General features: G+C 32.4%; 3 protein-coding genes across 5 annotated transcripts; 2 read left to right on the forward strand and 1 right to left on the reverse strand.

The window, feature by feature from the left end:
- The first annotated feature begins 1377 nt into the window (after positions 1 to 1377).
- LOC137816267 (E3 ubiquitin-protein ligase AIRP2) lies at positions 1378 to 4823 on the forward strand. Of its 2 annotated transcripts, none has more exons than XM_068619345.2 (5): positions 1378 to 1541; positions 2350 to 2512; positions 2661 to 2727; positions 3130 to 3343; positions 4161 to 4823. In XM_068619345.2, the coding sequence occupies exons 1-5, from the start codon at positions 1459 to 1461 to the stop codon at positions 4333 to 4335; spliced, it is 702 nt and encodes a 233-aa protein (XP_068475446.1). In that variant the 5' UTR covers positions 1378 to 1458; the 3' UTR covers positions 4336 to 4823. The 2 variants fall into 2 exon arrangements, with proteins under 2 accessions (XP_068475446.1, XP_090151148.1); XM_090295022.1 differs by having other exon boundaries at positions 1379 to 1541; positions 4148 to 4294.
- Positions 4824 to 9176: 4353 nt separating this feature from the next.
- Positions 9177 to 13706, forward strand: LOC137815209 (two-component response regulator ARR11). Of its 2 annotated transcripts, none has more exons than XM_068618294.2 (5): positions 9177 to 9812; positions 11301 to 11453; positions 11572 to 11958; positions 12156 to 12232; positions 12556 to 13706. In XM_068618294.2, the coding sequence occupies exons 1-5, from the start codon at positions 9686 to 9688 to the stop codon at positions 13477 to 13479; spliced, it is 1668 nt and encodes a 555-aa protein (XP_068474395.1). In that variant the 5' UTR covers positions 9177 to 9685; the 3' UTR covers positions 13480 to 13706. The 2 variants fall into 2 exon arrangements, with proteins under 2 accessions (XP_068474395.1, XP_068474396.1); XM_068618295.2 differs by lacking the exon at positions 9177 to 9812 and adding an exon at positions 10404 to 10540.
- A 548-nt stretch (positions 13707 to 14254) lies between these two features.
- Positions 14255 to 18708, reverse strand: LOC137815208 (TPX2 (targeting protein for Xklp2) protein family). The gene is made up of 9 exons (XM_068618293.1): positions 18383 to 18708; positions 17264 to 17842; positions 16505 to 17155; positions 16336 to 16388; positions 16131 to 16208; positions 15813 to 15915; positions 15658 to 15726; positions 15220 to 15330; positions 14255 to 14851 (listed from the first exon to the last, which is right to left on the reverse strand). The coding sequence occupies exons 1-9, from the start codon at positions 18443 to 18445 to the stop codon at positions 14633 to 14635; spliced, it is 1926 nt and encodes a 641-aa protein (XP_068474394.1). The 5' UTR covers positions 18446 to 18708; the 3' UTR covers positions 14255 to 14632.
- Positions 18709 to 18753: the final 45 nt, after the last annotated feature.

Below are 18753 nucleotides of genomic sequence, written 5' to 3' on the forward strand. Positions count from 1 at the left end.
TTTGTAAAATTATGGGTCTTGGGCTTATCAAATGGGCCGGACCTCTAAATTGGGCTGCCCTATATTTTATTATATTATTAAAGTGGATGTCATTTTTTAAAGAAATGTCAAATTATTATTTTTCTAAAAAAATCTAATTAAAACTCTTAAAACATGTTTCAATAAAACAAACACTACACTTTTAATTCTAAAAACTGTTGTTCACTCCTTTTTCAAATATAATCAGATAATGTTTTCAGTGAAAAGAGATTTTCATTGTTGCTTTATCACTACACATCAACCATGCAGGCTCCTATCTCTCCACTTGCAAATTGTGAACCGTTTTAACTCTGAAAATGGTTTGAAGGACATCTAAAAGAGTTTGTCTTATGTAGAAAACTAGATATTAAAATCTTTTATTATTTATTTATAAGTGAATGCAAATATCACTTTATTTGTAAGTTTTATAAGGTTGAGTTACACTACAAGAAAATCATGAAATAGAAATCAATGTTTAGATACAAAAAATAATTAGTTGTTATAGTGACTAAATTAGATACTATTTTAGAGACTAAAAAAATTATTGGTTTATAAATTAGTTTTTATTATTGTTGTTAAATGGTTTCTAATTAGCAACCAAGTTTTTGCTACCAAATTTAAAAACTAAATAATTGGTAGTTAAAACCTTGGTAGCTAATTAGATACTAATTTAGAAATCATTTAACAATAATAAAAACTAATTTAGAAACCATTTTCTTTTTTTAGTTTTTAAAATGGTCTCTAATTTAGTTACTATAATAACTAATTATTTTTAGTCTCTACAATTGGTTTCTATTTCATGTTTTTTCTTATAGCGTTAGGTTTAAAGTTCATTTTTTAACATGATATCAAAGTCATTTAAAATTTATTATAGCAAGAGTTTGTTGGTCCTATCGTGTCATCCGCTATCAGATCCCATCCATAACATTTATTTCTACGAGTTGATAATCTCGACGTGAGAAAGTGTGTTGAAGATGTCATAGTTCACCTGAAAATGGTGGGAGCATCACCATTAATGTTCCCTTGTGGTAGAAAAATGAGAAATGAACAAGTAAACAAAAGTAGGCACAACAATTATTAAAGGGTTCTAAGGAACAATGGCACAAGCTCTAGGACTAGACTTCAATTGTGTAGGACTTTGTCCAAATACAAAAGTGATGGTAAAAGCATGCAACAGTGTTGTGCAGTTGAGGAGGCAATTAATGAAGAAGGAAGGAAAAGGTAAGAAGACAATATGTGACTGAAGGCATCCTTTTCTTTCCTTACAGTTTGCAAAGTTTGAAAACTAAGCAACCCTTCTTCCTTCTCATTCCATGCTTCAAATATTCTCTTTGAATTTTATTAAAAAACCAAACTTGTCTCGTTTATCAAAAGCTCAAACTCTTTATTCTCTTCAAACATTGGTCCTTTTTGTTACATTTTTCTTGTGGAGACTTCTGAATGTGGCAAAATCAGCCCAATCATTCTTCTTACACTGATTCTTTCAAGGCTCTTGAAGATCATATACAACATGCTAATTCCTTGTAAGCTCCTCAAATTATATTTATGTGAACAGTGTATGCACGATATGTAAGGAAGTTTTTACTGCTATCCAATTACAAATAATAATATTTAGCAAGTTTATTAACATTTATAATAATTATTAAGATATTTTCATTGTTATGTAGTTACAAATCCATTAGTTTATTGATGGCTACAATAATTATCATGCAAGTCTTATCATCAATTATTTTTATTGGTTGAAATACAACAATCCATTATTTTAGTTTATTTTAGTTTATGTATTAGGTCGTTTATACACATCTTTCTCCCATTGAGACTTTTTTAAGGGTAAAATTGTGATGGATTTCTGAGCTCCAAAGCGAACGATACATTAGATGTGTTGATTGATTCTAGTGATACTATTTCAATTGACTTGAGATCGGAACATTGATGTCGTTGGGAACAAAACACGTTCCAAAGACAAACCCCCATTCTCTTAGCACTCAACTAGGGGATTCTCCTTAAATCTCAACCGGAAGGTTTGTTCCGGTACGTCCAATAGTCTCACATTGTTTGAAAGTCAAGGTAAAGGACACACCTTCCTCTCTTAATCTACCCAGATGTCTTTTAAGGACAAAACCGTAAAGAAGTACCAAACTTTAATATGGGATGATTGACTCTAATTATATTATCTCAAGTTGGAATTAATGGCTACCGTAATTAAAATATGCAAGTAGTATCATCAATTATTTTCATTGGTTCATAATACAAAAAATGCATAAAAAATGTCAATGTTTATGACAGGTGAACTGAGCTCACACATGTTGTTGACATTTACAATTAATGCAGGGCATCGTCACTTCCTGGAGATTGTGACGGGAACTATTTTCAGATGAAATTATCTTACAGCCCCTTTGCACCTCTTTTCTTGCACTTCATTCAATGGTTGGATCTTAGTTGTACTGATACTTTGCCTCTGTATTTGGGATTACTCCACATACTTATTTTCAATGTTAGTCACCATCATTCTGGTTAATTTCATCTCTATATGTTTCTCCCCTTGTTCAATTTTCTAAATTTTCACTCTTCTGTATACTTTCCCCACCCTTTTGTGGTGGAAATACAAATGAATCAGCTATGCTTTGTTTGTCTTAGTCCAGGTAAACGCTGATGGAACACTGTCAATTTCCTCAAATCAAAGGAAAGCAACTACAAAGGAATTTTATGGTATGTTTAAATGTTATTGTTGGAGATCTCACATCAACTAGAAATGAGGACATTTCATTGTATATAAGTCAGATCAAACCTTATTTTATAAACTGGTTTTATGAGGTTGAGTTCAGCTTAAGGTCTACTTCTTAATATGGTATCAGAGTTATTTTCGAACCTATCCTAACAATTGTTTGTTGGATTTATCAAGTCATCCGCTATCAGACCACCCATAATATGTTATCTCACGTACGAAAGTGGTGATGGTTGAATGCAAACCTCACATTATAAGTCGATTTTATAAGGTTGAATTAGGTCTAAAGTCCACTTATGTTACATATTTACATTTATCTGGTTTTCTTTGGTGCCTTTTTTCTCTTCAACTGAGTTAACTTTGATGATAATGACATGCTTTTGCAGCTGTTATATACCCTTCATTAAGGTTGATTCAAGGCGAGTTTAACAATGATCGAAGAAACAGTTATGCAGAAGTGAACAACAGAAAGAGGCTTGAAAAGGTTCTGAATGAAAATGTAAAGGGAGATGATGAATGTGGCATATGCATGGAAAACAACATGAAAATGGTTCTGCCTAATTGTGGACATTCCTTCTGCATTAGCTGCTTCCATAATTGGTACTGTCAAATGCCAAAACATTTGGTTAAATTCCTTTGCCAATTCTGATAATTTTTCTTGCATAAACATTTTTAAAAGAAGAAAGAAACACATCAAATTTTTTACTGAACTAAGATAACTATTTATAAAGAAATTTCTCCAAATAAACCCTTAATGTCAGAATATCCTAATATAACATCATCTTATGAATCTTTTATAAAAAATAAAAAAAGTTAAGTGAGCTCAATTAGGTTATTCCTTCATGAAAGGACTCAGAGAAATTAATAAGCCACAAAACTTATCTCTGGATGTGGCAATGCAGAAACCATTTACTACTGATATATAAGCATGCATTTAATATCTTAGAGAGTGTTCAATGAAATGATGTTGTGGTAGGATATAAAAGCATCTGTTAAGTTTTTTTTTAATCCACAAAGAATAAATTAAATAGAAAGGGAACTGAGAGCGGTAATTCAATCCTTTTATAAAAAAGATACCAAACAATTTCTCTAAGAATTCTACAACGAATGCAAACCTAGAGAGACGTTGGAACAGATGTTCAATCTTTTCAATGTCCAACATCTTTAACAATGCAAATATCAACTATTCGCTACCATGTCAATACAAGTAATTGACCATTGGAAAGTATGTGCTAATATTTAAGAAGTTTACTTTAAATCTAATTCAACCTTATAAAATCGATTTACAAGATGAGATTTGTACTTCATTATATATATTATGTAATGTCCTTATCATATATTACTAAATGTATTTATCTCTAGTTGATGTGAGATTTCCAACTGTTGTCATTACAAAATGTCCAGATGAAAAATTCAGGTATATGAGATCAGAGTCATGCCCATATTGCCGTGGAAGCATGGGGAGTATCACTCCAACAGATTTATGGGTGGTCATTGGCAACAGTGATCTTGTTGACAGGTTCACCTTTGCAAGAGACAATCTCAGACAGTTGTACCTTTTCATTCAAACTCTGCCTCCAATCTCACCATAACATAATATAAATAGATGAAGTTATTTTATTTGTTCTTTGTTGAAAAAAATAAAAATAAAAAATGCTTTTGATGTGTTGTAAAAACCTTAATGTGATGCTTTATTATAATATTGAAACGGCAGAGAGCACAAAGTATGAAAGGCATCATAGATATTTTGATTTCTTTTACTTGTGAAAGCCTAAAGTGGTGGTTGAATGGCTTGGAAATTGACACGTTCTGGCTTTTTATACACAAATAATCAACGGCTAAATGATGGTGCAGTGAGTCATCATGAACAGTAACAGTACTTGTTTTCACAATATGAGATAAAGTAAAAAGAAATATGAGAGATGATGTGATGTCATGTTGTGTTCTTCTTCTCTGTTTTCCAATATCTAATGCCTCTTTCAAAAAACACAATCATGCTCAAAGATTACCATAACATCAATGCAACTCTCACTCTTCGACTCCTCGTCTTCGTAAACTCTGGAATAAGATTATATATGCAAAAGACACTATGATATTCAAGTAAAACTTCAGTACTCGACATTCAGTGTATTTAGTACTAGATAATAACATACATTACTCTTGGAATTTATATTTATTTATATAATTATCGTGGCCCTTTGTTAATGGGTCTAATTAAAAGGTTTAATATATTATTAAGAATGTACTACTTAATGCTTGATATTTGATCAGTTTCTTAAATCCCCTGCTTGGATATAATGATTTCGGTCAATTTTGACTGGATATTGGGTTTCGAATTGGTCGTACGGTCCCAACCGATACAGTTTACAATGTAAAAAAAATATATTCAAGATGATTTTATCTAAATCGCTTATATTCTCTAATAATACATTACAAATTATTTGTTGTTTACTATTTAGTATTATTTATAATTTTTTATCAAATTTTAAAAAATAAAAAGGATACAAAGGGCCTCTATTACTTTATAAGCTTCTTGTGTTATTTCTTTTCATTTGGTAGTAGATTTTTTAGAATATAAAAATTATATTCTAAAGAATTGATTCCAAAATGAATGGGAAGTAACATACATACATGAATAAACAATCCAAACATAATAAAACATCGTCCTATTAAATAAAAACCTTAATAGAGCCTTAGATTTTTTGCACTTTTTTTGGCCCAGTTTCTTTTTATTAAAGAGAATAAAAATTTATTAATGAAGCCCAAGTGGCTATATTACTACGTTTTGGAAATAATAAAATGACTTCAATAAGCCCAAACTATGTTTACGCAATTTACACAACCAAAGGGTGTGATTCTGGCAAGTGGCCCAATCATTAGGCATAAGCATATTCTCCAAACACAACTCTCTCGTTGCATAAAAAACAAGTAAAAATATAAAATATTTTTCTAAATCAAATAGGTGTTTGATTATTATTATTATTATTATTATCAAAATATTTTAAAATTAAAATTGAAGAAAAAAAATATAGATACACTAAATCATTAAATAAAAACTAATTTTAGAGGTAAAAAATAATTAATTGACTAAATTAGTTAATGTTTTAGAGACTAAAAAAATTATTAGTTTATAAATTAGTTTATATTATTGAAAAATAGTTTATAATTGATATTTAATTAGCTACCAAAGTTTTTCTACCAAATTTAGAATATAAACAATTGGTAGTTAAAATTTTGGTATGTAATTAGATACTAATTTAGAAACTATTTATCAATAATATAAACTAATTTATAAACTATTTTTTTAATCTTTAAAATAGCATCTAATTTAGTCAATATAATAATTAATTATTTTTAGTCTCTAAATTTGGTGAAAGTTAAGTTAAAAAAATGAAAAAAAAGAATAAAAGATAAAAGATAAAAGAAGAGAGGGGGGAAGTGAATATATTCCACCCCATCTGTTTGCATGAGTGAATAAAGACAATAAAACCAATATTAATTAAAAATTAACATTTCACTTGATTATTTTTCTTAATATCAAATTATTTACTATTTAAAACTTGTCAAGAAACTAAAACAAAAATAAATAAAAAAGAAAAATCATCTCCCCCATTTTATGTTAATTTAAGAAAAAAAGTATTCTTTTGTCAACCCCATAAAATTATTCTTCATTATTTGTTTATTTATTTCTCAAATCAACACTAGCAATCAATATTTCTTGTTTATCTTCTTGTGGGTAAAGTGAATGCATGTGGAGTTTTGCCTCATGATTTTTTTTTGGTTGTACCCTTTCAGCTAATTGAATTCCACATGTACTATGAAAGGTATAAAGTTAGAGATACATTTATAATCTAATTTTTTATATTTTAAAACTATAATATTATTATTTTAATATTTTTATATCATTTATATTTTTTATTATATATATTTGTATTTAAACTCATCACATTAAAAATTATATATAATTATTAGGCTTGTCAAAACATCATTTATGAAAAACATATACCTTTAAAGTTGGATTTTTTTTAGCATTAAATTAATTAGTTTTTTTTATTAAAGTGTATTAATTTTAATTTAAGAACATGGTTTATTAATTATCTTTAAAAGTGTTTGTGTTTCACCACAAAATTTTGTTAAAAAATAAATATTATGAAAGAAAAGACTTCAAATACTTTTTGTAAATTGAGATGGCAAAGCAAAGATTAACACAGAGAAAAGCTTCCAACTTTAATGTGCACTTAATGAGTGTGAAATTAAAATTTGGTAAAATAATCCCTTTTGGTTACTTTTTCTGAAGGGTTATTATTTATTATGGGAGCGTGGAAGACACGCACCAATGGTGAGATGACAGAACCTCTATTTATTTTATTTTATTTTTAACCTGACACTGATGTTTTGTCCTTCTACCTTTGTGCTTTGTCTTTGTTCAATTCAGTTACTTTTTTGGCTCCATTCATATTTGATTGTTCACACGTTGGAAACCAACATCATTTATAACTTGCACATATAACTTTTTTTCAAAACTATTCCCTTTATTTTTTATTTTTTTTTCATTTTATTTTCTTAAAATTATTATTAGGGTCATAAGAGACTATGTCTTTGTAAAGTATAAGTATTGATGTTGAGTCTTACAAGATGAGGAGAGTTTCACTTGCACAAGATAAAAATATATAAGTAATAAATGTAATATATATTAGAAATATATGAATTTATTATTATTATTATTATATATTTTTATTGTAACATTGTTGTGATTTATTTGATAGAATGAAATTATTTACTTTTATTTTTATAAAATGTTGTTGTAGTGATGAATTATCTTCAAGTTATGTTCTTTCAATTTTTGTTTTCTTTTCGATTTTATCATTTTTTTAGTTTTAGTCATTTTGTGAGGAATATTTGTAATGATACTTCGATACTCAAGTAAATTTTAAGAATAATAGTGTCATAGGTTTTAGGATAAAGTTTCTTTATTTTTTTTCAAATGACTTTTAATTTATAACTCTAGTTTTGGACCTTAGGTGCTATACACTAATGTGGTCTAACTAAATTTAATTTATCCATTAATCATAATTTTGATATAATTACTATATGATATCTGTTTAATAACATTAAAAATTAATACGAGATGTGAAACGAAATGGCCGAAAAATCGACTAATCTAATGTATACGTGTTTGGCCTTCCTAATACAGAAAATAAATAAATAAGATAAAAAAAAACTATTAAATCTATTTTCTATTGTATTTGGTTATCGTAGAACTTTAGAACTAGCATAAAAACACATGGGTAGTTGTCCATTTGAATAAGTTGGTGTTGTTTTGTATGTATGATTTCTCTAAAGTATGGACCAATATGAATGTTAAGATTAATGTTAATGATGATTAATTAATATCTTGATGATTGATTGGAATTAAAATGAAATTGAGAATGTCCAACACTTGCTCTTTCCTCCAACAACTTTCCCATCATGTCTCTCAATGCATTCCACGCGCCTTTCCACCAAAATTTTGTCACTCATCAGATCAATTTTCACAATCTCCATCTTCCTTTTTTTTTTTTTTTCATTTTCACAAATAAATTAAGATGCCATCTTCAGTGAATTCTTAGCTGGTTTTCATTTTTCATTTTTTATATTTCTTGTCCCCTTACTTTTTCTCTTCACAAATTCCTCTGTTTTTCCCAAACAGAAACTGATTTTCATTCTTACTGAGATTAATTCTAACAAAAAGCTTAAATCAATAGCAGGTATTAACCACTGTTGAACTCGGATTTTTTTAAACAGAATAATATTATATTGAAATACTGTGCATGAGAAATTTCATTAAGAACGACTTGTATGGTTTCTTGTGATCCGATAATAGTCCAGTCAGTCTTACAAACTCTTGTTAAGATAGGTTTTAAATAATTATGATACTATGTTAAGAAGTAAACTTTAAGTCTAATTCAACTTTATAAAATTGATATGTTTTCTCGGTAATTTAATAACGATCCAATAGACCCAACAAACTTTTGTTATGGTAAACTTTAAATGAATCTGATATTATATTAAAAAGTAAACTTTAAATCTAACCCGATCCAACTTTATAAATTTTGTAACTTTATAAAGAATAAAATATCTTAATCTCTTGATAAATACTACAGATATCAGCAATTGAAATCAAAGATAATCAATTGAGAACAAACAAAGAAGTGATACTCCAAGCCCAGAGAAACAATGTTTAAAATATTTTTTCAGCAAAAAAGAAACTTGAGTTAAAACAAATAACAGTAATGATGAGAGTACTTAATAGCTTTTGATGCAGGAAACAGAACAAAACAGAGAACAGAGAGGTTCCAGAAGTATAGTATAAAGTATAAAGTAGAAACACTGTTTGTTTTCCCTAGGTTATGTTCTATCAGTGGTATAATAGTACAAACCTTTTTGCATTTTCACAGCCACAACCTTCACTCACTCACTCACTCACTTTCTCTAGATGCACCAACACAACAATCCAACCCAACCCAGTTCACTTTTCAGTCTCAAAAACATTTCTTTTTTGAATTTTCAATATCCAAATTTGTTAAAGCCACCCAACGTGTCCCTTATCTTTCGGCATTAATCTTAAAAAACTGGTTCCACTGTTCCTAGTTCCTTCCCATAATAATAATAACACTAACTTTTGTTGTTTAACAAGTAGCACTGAAGTTGCAGCTAGGTTGGTAGGACCAACCAAACAAACAAACCCAAAGGGATATATACTAACGTACGCCACAGGGACCGTTAGCTGTGCGGCGCCAATATTCGTTGGTGCTCTCTCTCTCTCTCTTTTTCTCTGTCTTTTTTTTCTCTCCTTTGATATTTTTTAACTCTTCTTAACTTGTCATAACCCAACAACACAAGCACAACCCTTTTTGAACTCACCAACACAACCACTGATCCTACTCTTTGTCTCTCCCAAAAATGGATAATGGGTGTTTCTCTTCCCCTCGACGTGATTTCCCTGCTGGCTTAAGAGTTCTTGTTGTGGATGATGATCCTACGTGGCTCAAGATCCTTGAGAAGATGCTCAAGAAGTGCAATTATGAAGGTTGGTTTTGTTTAGTCATGAGTGGTTGGTTCCTTTTGCTTTTTGCTTACTGCCACTTTTGTTATGTGCTAAGTTATCACTATTAGTTAATTCTATGCACTAAAGATCTATAAGATTTATGTAAAGTTTCCTGGTTTTGATTTAGTTTCTTTTTTAAGCTTTAGTGTGTGGTGGTTTATGGTTGTCATGGATCAGTTTCTAAGGAATGTGCTCGCTTTTTTATGGCAAAAAAATTGAAACAGAATTTCTTCTGTTAAGCGTGAAAACTGATGATGACAGTTAAATAGTTTGTCAGTGTTAATTACTCATGTTTTTGCATTTATTTTTTAAAATTTTGGGTTGATTTTGGCTTTTACTTGGTAAACTGATCTCTCAACTGTTTAAAGGATGGTCCTTTTCATTTTCCAAGAAGCAAAAACTTGAACTGCAGAAAAGTTCAGATTGTGAAGTTATTATTTGAGGGTACTTTGTTGCCATGTCTGTTTACATTAAAACATCTAGAGAGGGGCATAAAGAAGTTCTCTGGTCGAATTTGATTCTTCCTAATCTAAATTTATGGTCTTCTGGCATTGTTTATTCATGGTATCTTAGGAGCTATAATATGCCATGTTGGTCGTGCCACACTCTCTCATCCATTGATAACATGCACTAAAGTCAAAATATTAATGAGAAGCTGGTTGGTGCACGAGCAGTGGCATGTTGGAATAGTTTGTTAAAAAATATATCAGGTAACTGAGTTAAATCTGAATAAACTAAACTGAACATGTTCTGTGATGTTTTTATATGTGAGACATTTGTTTATCGCTAAAACTCACTTGGATTGAGCATTTGTCCTCGGTAGGTTTCAAAAAATTGTTGTCAGAAATGGAAGGTGGAGAATTTAGTGCTTATGTAGTTAAATATGAGGCAAATAAAAACACCAATGGGAGCATAACCCGAATTAGTGAGATTATGATTGCAATAAGAACATAATATATGATAGTGAAAATGTCATAGATAGTAGCAAGAGCTTATGTCTAACAGGTTGTGGTTTTCTCATCATGCAAGAGTGATCATTAAGTTAGGTAATTTGAGAAATATTTGTATAACAAGAGACTTTCAAAGCTTTTTTGTTATATCACCATCTATACTGCCTACAAATCCCCTATCTGTGCTTCTATTTCTCTTTTTTTCTACATTTTTTATAAAAACTTTCATGTTAGGCATTACTATACAACTTGACATCTCAGTTATGCTGACACTTCAAGCAACAACAATCATATATTATCACATGAAAAAAATATTATTAAAAAAAATACAAAAATATTAAGGAATATTAAGGGACTAGATCAAAACTCATATATTAACAAAAATGATACATAAGTAAACTATACCTATTCATAAAGAATTTTAAGAATTTTTTCTTCTACCTTTCTGTTCATATAAGTAGCAAATTATGGAAAGTAAACACACATTCTTATTCTGATTCTCTTCCTTCATTTGATTCAGTGACTACATGTTGTTTGGCAAGGCATGCTCTAAACTTGCTTCGTGAAAGGAAGGATGGATATGATATAGTGATCAGCGATGTAAACATGCCTGACATGGATGGTTTTAAACTCCTTGAGCATGTTGGGCTTGAGATGGATCTTCCTGTGATTAGTCAGTTCTCTATCAATAATATATTCAAGTTTTTCGTTATATGATATCATTGTAATCCTTTGATCACATTGATTGAAACTCCACGCTCTGACAAGTCACACTTTACAATGCTGTTCAGTGATGTCTGTGGATGGGGAAACAAGCAGGGTCATGAAAGGTGTTCAACATGGAGCATGTGATTATCTCCTTAAGCCTATAAGGATGAAAGAACTGCGAAATATATGGCAGCATGTCTATAGAAAAAGGATACACGAGGCTAAAGAATTTGAAAGCTTTGAGAGTTTTGAGAGCATTCACTTAATGACAAATGGATCAGAGCTATCAGATGAGGGGAACTTGTTTGCTGTAGAAGATGTGACCTCAACAAAGAAAAGAAAAGATGCAGATAACAAACACGATGACAAAGAATGTATGGATCCATCATCTACCAAGAAAGCTAGAGTAGTCTGGTCTGTAGATCTTCATCAGAAGTTTGTTAAAGCTGTGAATCAGATTGGATTTGATAGTAAGTTTCTTTCAAGGTTCTGTATAAAAGTGTTGCTTGGAATGTCACTGTGACTTCTATAAATCTTGTTGATATGCATAACCTCGCATATCCTTGATGAATTGAAGTGTGACTGCCAGTTATAATCTTTTGTTCATGTAGTCATCTTATATCTTTCATACAAAAATTATTTATAACAAATAATTTCTGTTTGGCAGAAGTTGGGCCCAAGAAAATACTAGATCTGATGAATGTTCCATGGCTGACCAGAGAGAATGTTGCTAGCCACTTGCAGGTGATGCTGTAATTTCACTTCTTCAGTTATAGCATCTTTCGTTCAGATGAGAATTTTAACTATGCTTGATTACATCTCATGTCTTCTTTTTAGTAGAGTTAGAATCATAACAAAACTTCACTTTGATACAATAGAGTGTAAGTAATTACCTCCAAACGTAGGTCCTGTACAAATGTTTCTTAGAACATTACAGCTTGGATGCAGATTCTCTCGTAAATTCAAGAGAGCAAAACACATAGTATAGAAAAAATATATGTTTATGTAATGTTCCATGAGTTTGGAGTTTGAAACTCGGGTTCCTCATGAAAAAATTTCTTGTGCAGAAATACCGGCTTTATTTGATTAGGATTCAGAAAGAAAACGATCGAAGATCTTCCTCCAGCGGAATGAAGCATTCAGATTTTCCTTCCAAAGATCTGGGAAGTTTTGGATTTCAAAACCCAGTAAACAAGCAACAAAATGATGTTTCAATCGACAGCTACAATTATTCGGATGGATCATTACAGCTGCAGAACGTGGAAAATAAAAGTCATGAAGGCGATAAGGGAACTGTTTCACAGTTCACCATAGCAAAAAAAGGAAGGCCTTTGAGAGAGAGTTCAAGGGTTGGCCTTCAGCAACCTTTTGATTGCTCCATGCCAACACAGTACTCTTGGACTGAAGTTCCACACACGCAACTCAAAGAAGAACACAAGTCACTTGTGCATTTAGAAGATAGCTTCAATCAGATGCCATTACAGGGTAAGCAGCATCCCATCCAAGTTGATCAATCACAATCAGTTGCTTCAATCAGTTCAGTTCCATCTATAAGGGAGGAAGGGGTTGCTGCTTGTATAGAAGCAAAACCTTTGTTTTCAGATTTCAAGAATGATCAATCCAGTTCTGTGAATTCAATAGGGAATGCAGTTGACACCTTTCCAATTCAACCGGGAAGTCTTGTTATGAATGCTCAATCTTTAGCCAGTTCAACTACAAATTCAGGATTGAAAGCACATGGATATAACAATCTCAGTTGCATTTCTGATCTGGAAATTTACCAAAGAAACCTTCTTTTGGGAGCTTCTGCACCTTTGGATGAGGACTTGCATTTCCATTGGCTACAAGGTGAATGTTATAACATGAACTTTGGTCTGCAGAATATAGGAATGCCAGAATATTATGATCCAGGACTTATTGCAGAAGCTCCGAGTCACCTATATGATTCATCCGATTACTCGGTTATGGATCAAGGTCTATTCATAGCATGATGAACTGCTTTGCCTTTCCTGAATCTTCAACAAAAATCAAAATTCAAGCATGAAAGGACAATTTAATGTTTCTTGTAGCCAACTACATCTTTATTGAAGAATTTCAACCTCAACGGTTGGGGTATTCTTTTTCCGATCATAGAGGATTTGGATATATTGCAGTATGTAAAAAAACGAGTACTGACAAGTATTGAGGTTACTAATAAGCTTGCTTCCATCTTATTTTATCCTTGCTTAAGGTAAAAATAGATAAATTTCAACCTGCATTATTTGACAGATGTCTCTGAACACATTATTGAATGAATGAATTTGATGGACTCAAATTATTTAGTAAGTCTGGAATAAAACTTAACAACAATAACGTAATCAAAAGAATGTGTATAGAAGATGTCAACATTTTTTTAAAAGAAATGTGTGAAACAGGAGTAGTTTAATTGCATACTGTAGTGTAAAATGTAAATAACAGATTGCCTCTTGTGTACTTTCTTGTTTCTAATGATGTACTTTTTATATGTTAATCATACGCTTGTACCGGCTGAAAATTAAAGTGATTGGTTGGAAGAATGGTTTTAGAACCAATCAAAGAGCAGAATATGTTTGGACAGAGAAGCTTAAAGTGACTTCTCAACAGTAACAAGGGTACTAAATGTTCTAAGCCATTGTTCTGTAAAAATTGAACAAGTCTTTCCTTTTTAGTTGGAAGTACTACCTTTTCGTCTATGGGGGCAAAAAATGAATCTTTTATGTACGGGGACAACAATTCCTCAAACACGCGTTCACAGAAAAATATTTTCATGTCCTCAAAATTTAATATTTGAATGGTTTGTAACAAAGTGACGAATCACAGTTATATGAGACTAAAGGTAATACATGTCGTATTTACCTTAATGTAAAGCCTAAACCTATTTTTTTACAAACTTGGCTATCTCCTATGTCAAAATTTAATGTATCCTAGATATAACTAACAAAAGAGAGAGAGAAAAAACTACAAAATCTTCCATCGGGACATGATCTCTCCTAATTATCCTCTTACAATTAAACTATGATCACTGTTTAACAATATGAACACGAGACTATCAGAATACAAGTGGTTTCAGTTTGACTGACAGGTTTTTCTTCAAGTCACAAGCTCGGTCAGGTACTCCTTTTGTTGTTAATGCTGAATATTTGGTGAAGCATTTTCTCCTGTGGTACTCGATAATGAATTTAATGGTCTTGTAGTTCGGTTAATTTTTTCAGTCGTACGTTTGGAATTATTTGTGCTGCTGATACGGGACTTCCATGAATTTCCTAAGCTTTTGTCCTGGACTGTGCTAGAACTAGAATGTGCTTTCCTCATAAGTTTTGGTGACCGGGGCAGTGTAAGTGAGGTCTGAAAAGGAATAAGCAAATAAAGTTATTGTATATTACAAGTTGAACAAATCACCCAGAATAAAAAAATTGCAAGTACTATATTATAGATCACAAGTTGAAAGCATCTCCAGGTAGGAAAGAATGAACCGACAGAGATTGATGGTTGACAGATTTTGTGGGATGGTCATAAAGAATTTGCAAGATGAACAGAACTGATTGACAAGCAACATCCTTTACAATATAAATCAAAAAGCCACAAACAAGGACTCATGGCTAAGCCACTAAAAAAGGCATCCAGATGGATCGACAAAAGGGCATTTATGGCTGTTGTCATCTAGCATTTAGTCAATGGTTATTTTCAACATCAGAAGTAATGAGCAAGTATACCTTTCTAATCTGATTGCTTGGTGAATGTGATCCCCCAAGCTTGTCCTCATTTAGTTTGGATATAGAACCATTGCTCTGCCCCAGCTTCTTGTGATCAAGCTCTGTTTTACCCTGCATCAACGTCAAATTAAAGATGTTGAATAACCTTTTTATTGAGTAATAAAGAACAGCTGAAAACGAATTAAGAAGCCACGTCTGGAGTCTTGAATAACTCTCCTTTATTCCTAAATCGAAGTGCCACTCAGGGCAATCAGCAGAAAAGAAAAAGGAACATAGATTTATGCATTTACTGCTTATATATCAGATCAAATTCGGTGATTCCAGCTTTATGACATTTTTCCAACAGTTATTATTGGCTCTACGGGCCACCAATAGTTTTTGCTTATAAACAAGGTAAATCATGTGCAACGGTAGAATCATTATTATAAAATTATTCACCTTGAGAGTCCTTTGCAACTTCACTTTCTCTTCTTCCTTGGATTTAGTTTCATCCATCCTCTGCAAGAACTGAAATAAGAAAATGGGAAAGCCAGTAAGACCTACAGCTCATCCATAAATTTCACAACTAATGTGGGACAAGGAAAAGAACTTGCCTCTCTGCGTTTAACAGCTCTTTCTTCACTTCTGAATTTAAAAGGCAAAGATATGGTAGCTGATTGGAAATTGCTTTTCTTGGTGCTTGAAGATTTCGGGCAGCTGTTCGCACATTTATGCAATAACACAAAAAAAGCCGCATAAATGAGACCACATATTTTAAGCATGTTTGAAAGTATGATTTTGAATTTCAAATACTGAAAGAAAACTTCTTAGAAAAGTTGTAGCTCCTATTCGGAGCAGAAAAAAGTGGTTCATTTTACATAGCAACCTACATTAGAAAAGCATTAACAACTAGTTAGTTAATATGTTCTTACCCAAAGGAAATGGAGGAGGAAGGCTGTGCATTCACTGTAACATCTCCAGATACAGACTTGTTAAGTAATCTTTCAGTCCTGACACAGACAAATCTGATCATGTTAATGAAAATTTCTAATGATGCACACAACTGAAGCCATAGCTCACAAGGAAGATATTTGAGCATACATAACCTAAAAAGAGAAGGCACAGAAGACAAAATACCTTCTCTGGGAAGGGAGATTTGCAGAACCTTGATCTAGCAAACCACGAGATACCTAAAGAAGGGGAAAAAATCTTTAGCAACAAGAGTACCATTTCAAATGACACGTATTTACACAGAAAACACTGATGCAAATGTAGGTACGAACAAAAGGTGGGGATAGGTTAATACCTCAGTCGAAGCCCCCAATACCACTGGATTATTTTTGGGCAAATTAGAATGAACTTTTTTAATTCTGTTCTTCTCAAACACTGAAGCTGATTTACTTGGTTCAGCTGCACCAGAAGGCAGATTGATTGACATGTGGAGCGACCTTGTGGTTGGTCTCTTTGCCACTGAGTTTCCAACAGACTTCATAATCTTTGAGACAAAGTTTGTTCCATTTCTGGGTTTAGTAGCTGTGTTGCTTGGCATACCAGCACCTGATGGGAGATTGATTGACATTTTGAGTAATGGTGCATCAATTCGTTTCTTCTCAACCAAGCCTCCAACTGACTTCTTATTCGTTGAAAAATTGTTTACACCATTTCTGGACTGAGTAGATACAGCAGCTCTTTTGCGTGTTTCACCAGTACCAGATGGAAGATTGATTGACATGTGGAGTGACTGCGCAGTTAGTTTATTCTTCTCAACAAAGTCTCCAACAGACTTCTTGCCTTTCGGACCTCTGTTTATTCCACTTCTGGATGGCACAGTAGCAGCAGCATTCTTTTCATCATGACGAGAACAATTGGAAGACACAGTTTTGGTAGATAATATTGGAGAAGAATTTGCTTCTCTTTCTGCGAAGGGCAAAGCCAAAACTTCGGGACCAGCAGCGCTCTGCAGCATCAGTATGATAAATGTGAACAGACAACACAGTTAGAAATTTACTCATCAGAAGAAACAAAAGGAATAAAATGCAAACACAGAAGGAAAGGATAAATTTACATGATCAAGCATCTTCTCTTCTACAGGGCCAGTATTCGTATTGTCTTCAACATGATCAAACTGGTTCGAATCATCAATGGACGTGAAACTTCCCAAATTAATATTTGTATGAACGTGAGGATGTGACACATCCACTACTCCTTCTACATTAGAAATGTCTAAATCACTTTGTCCAGCATCACATTTTCGTTGGTCTCTATCAGCACATTCACCAACTTGGTAATTAACAGTTTCTTCATCCGGCTGTTCATTGGCGGCTACAACATTTTGCACATTTGAACTCGTCTCAGAGGATGAATCACCATAGTTTCTTTGCTGAGCTTCCAACTCAGAAGTTCCATTAGCCTGATGATTTGCATTTGCTTCTTGAACCAATGCAGCGGCTCTCTCCGCAGCCTTCCTCTTGTAATGAGCCTCAAAGTAGGCTTTCTTCGCGGCCACAGAACCCGGCTTGGAATATCTCTCAGCTTCTTCAACATAGCGATTTTGAGTGAATGTTGACCATTTCTCCCAATCCAAGTTTTCATTCATAAACCTCCCAAAGGAGATAGATTCTCCAAGCGAACGGACAGGGTTACCCTAAAATCACAAAAACAAAACAATAAACACCAACATGCATATCACAAATCACCAGACTCAACACATCACAGGAAACTGCAAAATTGTAATTGCATCCACAACAGAACAACAACATTGGTGAATTTACCATTGACATCGAAACCCATGGATGGTTCCTTTCCTCGACAAAAACAACGTGAGACTGAATGATAGAAATTTTCAGAACTTTGGCAAAGGCAGAAGCCATAAACGGATAATTGAAATGATTTTTTTTGTTTTTTTGAAAATGCGATAAGTTCCTGAGCTCAGTGTTTGGTGCAATTATACAAACGCTTTAACAACACAGTTAAGTTGCAGCAGAAAACGCAATCTAAAATCCAAAATCGAAACAACAATGCAGTTACAGACACTCCAACCTCTCAACAACGAAAACCAAAACCAAACATAGCACACCACCATTTATCAGGAACTAACCAAACAACAACAACATCAAAAACAACAACAACAAAAAAAAACAAAACAGAAACGTGCGAAAGTTCATTTCACGAAACAAAAACTCACCTCGTAACGAGTGTCTGCGGGACTGGAGAAGGATCGAACGAGACACGCCGATGGTTCACCCATGACGCAAAACAAAAACCTCACTCAACAACAAAAAAAAAAACTACGCCTCTTTTTTTTGCTATCTCTGTAACCACATTCAGAGAGTGAAAATCCGAAGTGTGTCGCTTCAGAAATTAATGTGAATCAGAGATTAAACGGTCCAATAAATATAATTTCTGAATTGCATTTCGAGAAAAAAACAATTAAAAATAAATAAAAAAAATTCCTTTTTCTTTGAGTAACGTTGAGGTTTGGACACGACGTCGTTGATACTTGCTGATTCTTCTAACCTAACATAAACAATAAAATTTCTTTAATTAAATAAAATA

Source organism: Phaseolus vulgaris, chromosome 1 (genome assembly GCF_051622355.1).
Source record: "Phaseolus vulgaris cultivar YP4 chromosome 1, ASM5162235v1, whole genome shotgun sequence".
Classification (NCBI taxonomy): Eukaryota; Viridiplantae; Streptophyta; class Magnoliopsida; order Fabales; family Fabaceae; genus Phaseolus; species Phaseolus vulgaris.